The following is a 7,674-nucleotide window of genomic DNA, read 5'->3' as shown; positions in this document are numbered from 1 at the left end:
AAGCGTTTGGCGTTTGAAACGCTTATAAAATCTACTCCTGAACGTTTGGTGTGTTAAAAAAAATGACTGTAAACTCAACTGACTGTAAACGACTGTAAACGACTATGTGTACATGGACACATAGGAAAACATTAGGGAGAGTTCAGGGCTGCTGAAAAAAACGCAGAAAAGCTCCTGAATGTGAGTTTATCAGCTGCAGTGTACATGGAGCCTTATAGCTTATTAGCAGTAGTTCTTTTGTTCTAATAGGGAAAAAAACAGTGAGCGCTAGTCCTGAAAGCGGCTAAGCACTCTAAGCAACCGATATATACTTAAAATAGAATAACATAAAAATAGTGCAGCGCTATGAGTAGTGATAGTAAAACAGATATGAGTCCACTTAAAGTCTTAGTCAATAGAACGTGTCCAGTGACAAGTGAGGATTCAAAGTTGGTGATCCGTGTGGAAACGGCTGAAAAACGCACTCACCAGAACAAAGACACATAAACGCAGTGTGCATCTAGAGCTCATGGATCCTCAATCCAGAAGAGAATAAAGCTGGTCCGGTTACAGGAAAAATGGATCCCTCCTCTTTGGATGCAGCAACAGATCCTCCTCTTCCCAGTTAGGTGTAGGATTCCAAGATCAGGGTTCTGCAAGCAAAAAGCTCCTCAAGGGAGTTTAGGGAAGGACACCCATAGTGTAGTAGATTATAAAAAGCAGCTTTATTAAAGTAAAAGTAGCATCCAATTCAAAGTAGGCAGGTATCATCAAGATGTGTCAGCAAGACAAACTAACCCTGACACTCTGAATGATGGCCGCCGGGACTCCACGTGGCTCCGGCGTCGTAGCGTCTCGACGTCCAGGCTCCTCCTTACGCGTTACGTGTGCACGCACATCTTCAGAGGTATGGAACCACCATTGGTGTCAGCGGGAGTAATAGTGTCCCATCATTGGTGTCAGAGGGAGGAATAATGCCCCATCGTTGGTGTCAGTGTTTGTGGAAGAACAGTGTCCCACCCTTGGTGTCAGTGGGAGGAATAATGCCCCATCGTTGGTGTCAGTGGGAGGAATAATGCGTTATCAGTGTTTGTGGAAGAACAGTGTCCCACCATTGGTGTCAGTGGGAATAATAGTAGAAATTCTGAAGGACCCTCTGCACACTGGTATATACCCTTTCAAGCAGACTATGCAATAAATAAGTGTTGGGATTTGAGCACAGGGATCTCGTTTGTTGTATTGTTGGGTCAGTAGCCAGACCTGAACCTTGTAGCTCTCCCCATTGTGTCTTTTCCCCTATGCTAGCATTGTGTCCACAGTAGCATTTGCGTAGGCAGGGCAGAGTAGGACTGGCCATAGAGGGATTACTTTGATGCAGTTGGCCAGCTTAAGCATGTATTGCAATATGTGTGAACTAAATATCCCCATTTATTGCATAGTCTGCTTGGAAGGGTATATACCAGTGTGCAGAGGGTCCTCAGAATTTCTAGTGTTAATATGTGGTTACACCCCTTTAGCACCTGATGGATAAATGCATGCACTAGCTGTTGGGATTTGAGCACAGGGATCTCTTGTTTGTTAGTGGGAGTAATAGTGTCCCATCGTTGGTGTCAGTGGGAGGAAAAATGCCCCATCGTTGGTGTCAATGGGAGGAATAGTGTTCCATCATTGGTGTCAGTTGGAGGAATAACGGCCCATCGTTGGTGTCAGTGGGAGGAATAGTGCCCCATCATTGGTGCCAGTGTTTGTGGAAGAACAGTGTCCCATCATTGGTGTCAGTGGGAGGAATAGTGCCCCATCGTTGGTGTCAGTGGGAGAAATAGTGTCCCATCATTGGTGTCAGTGGCAGAATAGTGCCCCATAGTTGGTGCCAGTGTTTGTGAAAGAACAGTGTCCCATCATTGGTGTCAGTGGGAGGAATAGTGCCCCATCGTTGGTGTCATTGGGAGAAATAGTGTCCCATCATTGGTGTCAGTGGCAGAATAGTGCCCCATCGTTGGTGCCAGTGTTTGTGAAAGAACAGTGTCCCATCATTGGTGTCAGTGGGAGGAATAATGCCCCATCATTGGTGTCAGTGGGAGGAATAATGCCCCATCGTTGGTGTCAGTGGGAGGAATAGTGTTCCATCATTGGTGTCAGTGGGAGGAATAATGCCCCATCGTTGGTGTCAGTGGCAGAATAGTGCCCCATTGTTGGTGCCAGTGTTTGTGAAAGAACAGTGTCCCATCATTGGTGTCAGTGGGAGAAATAATGCCCCATCGTTGGTGTCAGTGGGAGGTGTAGTGCCCCATTGGTGTCAGAAACAGGAGTTGTGCCCCATTCATGGTGTCATTGAGAGGCATAGGACTCCAAGGGCTAGATAAAGGCAAGCAAAGGGCCATATCTGGCCCCTGGGCCACAGTTTGGAGACCACTGAGCTAGAGCAAAGAATACTGGAGCTAAAGAGGGGCAGTCAGTGAGATCCCCAAACTATCTAATCAAACCTCCTCCAAAAAATAAATCCTATTGAGGAAACTGCTGTGCTCTAGTTCTTGTGGGATCATCTATCTAATTAAATGGTAAACTTCCCGGCAAAAGATGAGATAGTGAAGCCCCTCCCCGTCTCCGCCTCCTTCCTGCCATTTGTAGTAAGAAGAGCCTGTAGCGTTTTGCCAGGACTCCACTAAAATGGCGTCTCCGTGGAACAGAGCGATCTTCCAGCGTTGACATCGTTGCTATGCCGCCAGGGAGCGCCAAGCATAACAACTCACGCTGGAGACCGGTGCTGATGTGAAATGCTCCCGCCGTGTACAAGAACAGAAAGAAAAGTTCCTCTTGCAGGCAGGTATTGTGAGCGGTAAGCGGTGCTGTCAGTGCGGGAGAGATGACACAGTCTATAGTTGTACAAGGTGAGGAATAATGGAGATACTGGAGGTGATGAATGGCTGCTTTACTTTTTCTTTTCTGCTGGTGCCATTCTAAAAGTTTGCTCCCTCTTCTAACTTGATAAGTGGCACGTCCGTGCTATGGAGGAGTTCTGTAAGTGGGGATGGACCTGATATTTGCTGCAACCTTTCTCAGGCTTTTTTCTACATTGAGGAGCCATTAAAAAACCCTTCATGTGTCAGGGACACGAGTGAGAGGGTCAGGGGAAGAATGTTCCTCATATTTGTAGTCATTGGGAAGAATCCCGCCATTGCAGCTAAAGAGAACATAGTTGTTGTCAGAGGTAACTTATCTGAGAGGCACACATCAATCATTGCTTAACCACCTGCCTACCGGGCACTTATACCCCCTTCTTTACCAGGCCAAATTTCAGCTTTCAGCGCTGTTGCACTTTGACAATTGCGCGGTCATGCAACATTGTACCCATATGAAAATGTTATCATTTTTTTTCTCACAAATAGAGCTTTCTTTAGGTGGTATTTAATCGCTGCTGGGCACTTTACTTTTTGTGCTATAAACAAAAAAAGTGCAAAAAATTTGAAAAAAAAAAGTTTCTTTGTTTCTATTATAAAATTTTTCAGACAGGTAATTTTTCTCCTTCACTGATGTGCGTTGATGAGGCAGCACTGATGGGCACTAATAGGTGGCACTGATAGGTAGCACTAATGAGGTGGCACTGATAGGTGGCACTGACTGGAATCAATGCTGGGCACTGACTGGCGCAACTGCTAGGCATTGACTGGTGCAATTGCTGGGCACTGACTGGCACAACTGCTGGGCACTGACTGGTGGCACTGACTGGCAGCACTGCTGGGCTGCACTGTTGGGCACAGGTAGGTGGGCACAGGTGGGTGGCACTGCTGGGCACAGGTAGGTGGCATTTCTGGGTACAGGTGTGTGGCACTGCTGGGTGGCACAGGTGGGTGCATTGCTATCAACAGGTGGGTGCACTGCTGGGCACAGATGGCGGAACTGGTGGGTGGCACTGCTGGGCACCGATTATCAGGGCACTGATCATCAGTGCCAATCCCTGCTCTGACAACTGCCGGTTCTCGGCAAGTACTTTCCTCACGCTCTGTGTCATTGGACACGGCTGACCACGTGGTAAAAGGCCGCTGTGATTGGCCTTTTACCACATCACGTGATCAGTTGTGATCAGTTGATCAGTGTGTCCGTAGGACAGAGCGATCACGGAGATCACCAGGTGCCCACCCCCGGGGGCGCGCAGGAGAGCGCGTTCTGGGAGGACGTCATATGACACCCTCCCAGAACTTGCCGGCCGCAGTGTAGCCAACATTCGGGTATCTGCAGTTGGCAAGTAGTTAACCACTTGTCCTTCCTGACCAGGCCATATTTTGCGTTACGGCGCTGCGTTACTTTGACAGTTGCACGGTCATGCAACGATGCACCCAAATGAAATTTATGTCCTTTTTTCCCCACAAATAGAGCTTTCTTTCGGTGGTATTTGATCGCCTGTCTGTTTTTTCTTTTTTGCACTATAAATAAAAAAAGACTGACAGTTTTGAGAAAAACAATATTTTTGACTTTTTGCTATTAAACATGTCCAGTAAAAAAAGTATAAAAATAAAATTTCGTTATAAATTTAGGCCAAAATGTATTGTGTTGTCTTTGCTAAAAAAAATCCTAATAGGTGTAAATTAATTGGTTTATGTGAAAGTTGTAGCTTTGTTTTCTTTCTTCATTTTCCAAAAATTTGTTGCAACAAACAAGATCTGTAAAATGCTTTTCATACATCTTATCAAGTTCCTTGGGGTGTCTACTTTCCAAAAAGGGGTCATTTGGGGGGTGTTTGTACTATCCTGGTATTTGGGGGGCCTCCGAAACTGTGATAGGTAGTCAGGAAGTGTAATGAGGAAATAAAGCCCTTTAACCGCTAGCCTACAGGGCACTTAAACCCCCTTCCTGCCCAAGCCAATTTTCAGCGCTGTCAAACTTTGAATGACAATTGCGCGGTCATGCAACAGTGTACCCATATGAAATTTTTATAATTTTTTTGAGACAGAGCTTTCTTTCGGTGGTATTTAATCACCTCTGGGTTTTTTATTTTTTGCTAAACAAACCAAAAACAACAAAATTTAGAAAAAAAAGTTTTTTCTTTGTTTTTGTTATATAAAATTTTGTAAATAAGAGGTTTCTCTCCTTCACTGATGTGCGCTAATGAGGCTGCAGTGATGGACACTGATAGGCTGCAGTGATTAGGAGGCATTGGTAGGTGGCACTGATGGGCATTGACAGGCATCCCTGGGCACTGAAAGGCAACGCTCATATATGACACTGGCGGCACTGACGGGCACTGATATGTGGCTTTGATGTGCACTGGTAGGCACTGATATGTGGCATTGATGAGGCACTCATGGGCACTGGCAGGTGGTATTGATGAGCACTGACAGCTGGCATTGATGGACACTGATAGGTGGCACTGCTGGGGCTACACTGATCATCAGGGCACACTGATCATTCGTGCTCTGATGATCAGTGTACATGTCCCCTCTGAGGGATGCTGATTACCAGCTGTCCTCTCCTCTCAAGCTGTCAGCGTGACAGCTCGTGAGGCGAGAAATACCAATAACCGGCGTTTCCCAATTTACATGCGATCAGCTGTGATTGGACACAGCTGTTCACATAACCGAGCCGACATCTTCGGTTCTTTCCGTTGATCAGTAATCCGCTGTGTCCTAGGGACACAGCGCGCCACCGATCGCCGCACTGCGTGACCCTTGATCCGCGCATGCGCGGTTAGAGTGGGAGGACATCATATGACGTCCTCCCAGAACGAGAGAACCGCCTTGCGCCTGTCTTTACTTTATATGGCAGGCGGGAGGCGGTTAAAAACCTGAAGGTGCTTATTGGAGTTTGGGGTCCTGTATGCGTCTAGACTGCCAAATAGTATCTCACATGTGGTACCCCTATACTCGGGAGAAGTAGCAGAATGTATTTTGGGGAGTAATTCCACATATACCCATGGCATGTGTGGGCAATATATCATCTAAGTGACAACTTTGTGTAAAAAATAAATAAATACATTTTTTGCCATTTTCCAAAAACTAAATAAATAAAAAAAAAAATAAATTCTTCTTCTATTGACTCAACATGCCCAGCATTAGAAGCTTATGCCACACATCACTCACTCTTCTAACCACTTGAAGGCCAAGCCTTTTCTGACACTTTTTGTTCACATTAAAATATCTGTATTTTTTGCTAGAAACGAACTTCGAACCCCTAAACATTATGTTTTTTTACAACAGATGCCATAGAGAATAACATGGTGAGTGTTGCAATTTTTTATGTCACATAGTACTTTTGCGGCGATTTTTCAAAAGCCATTTTTTTAAAAAAAATGCACTTTTTTTTTATTTTAAGGTACAAAAACATAATATATTGGCCAATTGTTTGTTAAAATATAAAAGATGATGGTATGCTGAGTAAATAGATACCAAACCTGACATGCTTTAAAACTGCACACGCCCCGTGCAACGGCGAAAAACTGCAAACATTTTTAATATCCATAGGCGACGCTTTACAGGAGGTCTAGTGCTAGAATTGCTGCCCTTGATCTGATATTTGCGGCGATAACTCACATGCCACAGCATCTTCTGGATACAAAAGGGCCATGATGATCGCTTCCTGGAATTTTTGGAAGGATCCACTACATCCAGTTGCTTTGTTAATCACAAAACAGGTTTATAGAGCGAATTGAAATAAATAAACACACTTTTTTTACCAGCATCTGGCTTTTTGGGAAACTAAGTATGGCTTCATCATCTGGTCATTAAAGTCCACCTCTCCCATGTTAAGTTTATAGTTGTGGACACAGAGGGGCTTCTCAACAACACCAGCTGCCATGGAAATTTGGATGGTCCTGTCTACGTGAATTAAAGACTGCACAAAAACATCCTCTTTGTCCTTTTACTTCATTGCAAGCAATTCATTGTTTTTCAAGCAGGCTTTTTCCCCCTTTCTAAGACAGGCATTTACAAGCTGTTGGGGGAAGCCCCGGCGATTAGGTCACACGGTGCCACATCTACCAATTCCAAGATTTGTACAAATGTCTAAATAGTGGCATGTAAAAAAAGTTGTCCACGTATAAGTGGTACCCCATATGGAAAAAGAGTGACACCAAGTCCTAAAATATCTTGTCACTGCTCCCCATATACACTGGGCATCCAGGGGGCTCCATGTGACTATCTTTTCCCTCTTAAATCTGAAAATTTCATATATAGTCTGTTGCCCTCTCACAGATCTTATACATTTTGACCGCATATCTGGCACGCTTGCTGGGGAGAAAGTGTTTGAATGCAAGGCGGCCAGAAAAATTAATGAGGGACTCCTCAACGCAGATGTTTTGCTGGGGAGTATACATATCTGCAAATTTCTGGTTAAGGTGATTTACTAGGAGCTGAATTTTGTGGAGCCGGTCCTTTTCAGGGTCACCCCAAGAACGACAGTGTAATGTCATTGAAATGCATAAATTGCATTATATTCTCATATCTATGCCTGGCCATGGCAGCAGAGAACATGGGCATATGATGAATCAGGTTTGTGGACCTATACAATCACAATTAATTTGTTTTAGTAATGCCCATGTTGAGAGTTGGGACCAAAAAACTTTAAATTCGAAAGCCGTAATAGGTTTTCATGCAACTGGTCTGGCAAGCTTTGAATTTGGGTTGGCGGTGATAAATTGTTGTGTGTGTGTGTGTGTATAAATTTCTTTGATACACAATGAATCCATAAAGATCTTCCGTGAAA

General features: G+C 44.6%; 1 protein-coding gene across 2 annotated transcripts in view; it reads left to right on the top strand.

Annotated features, from left to right (window-relative positions):
- The first annotated feature begins 2,641 nt into the window (after window positions 1-2,641).
- The window catches only part of LOC149457562 (tubulin epsilon chain-like), a 41,267-nt gene continuing 36,234 nt past the window's right edge, over window positions 2,642-7,674 (top strand). Inside the window, exon 1 of one of the 2 annotated variants that reach the window (XM_089683549.1) lies at window positions 2,642-2,867. Coding sequence is in view for 1 of the 2 variants with exons in the window: in XM_089683551.1 (XP_089539677.1) it covers window positions 2,843-2,867 (25 nt within the window). In the remaining variant the exon portion in view is untranslated. The remainder of the gene's footprint in view (window positions 2,868-7,674) is intronic. The other variant, XM_089683551.1, reaches the window with a different exon arrangement.

Source organism: Staurois parvus, unplaced genomic scaffold, assembly GCF_062004578.1.
Source record: "Staurois parvus isolate SC_StPar_1 unplaced genomic scaffold, SC_StPar_1.0 ptg000314l, whole genome shotgun sequence".
Taxonomy (NCBI): Eukaryota; Metazoa; Chordata; class Amphibia; order Anura; family Ranidae; genus Staurois; species Staurois parvus.
The sequence above is the reverse complement of the archived record's forward strand: the minus strand, read 5'-3'. Positions and strand labels throughout refer to the sequence as shown.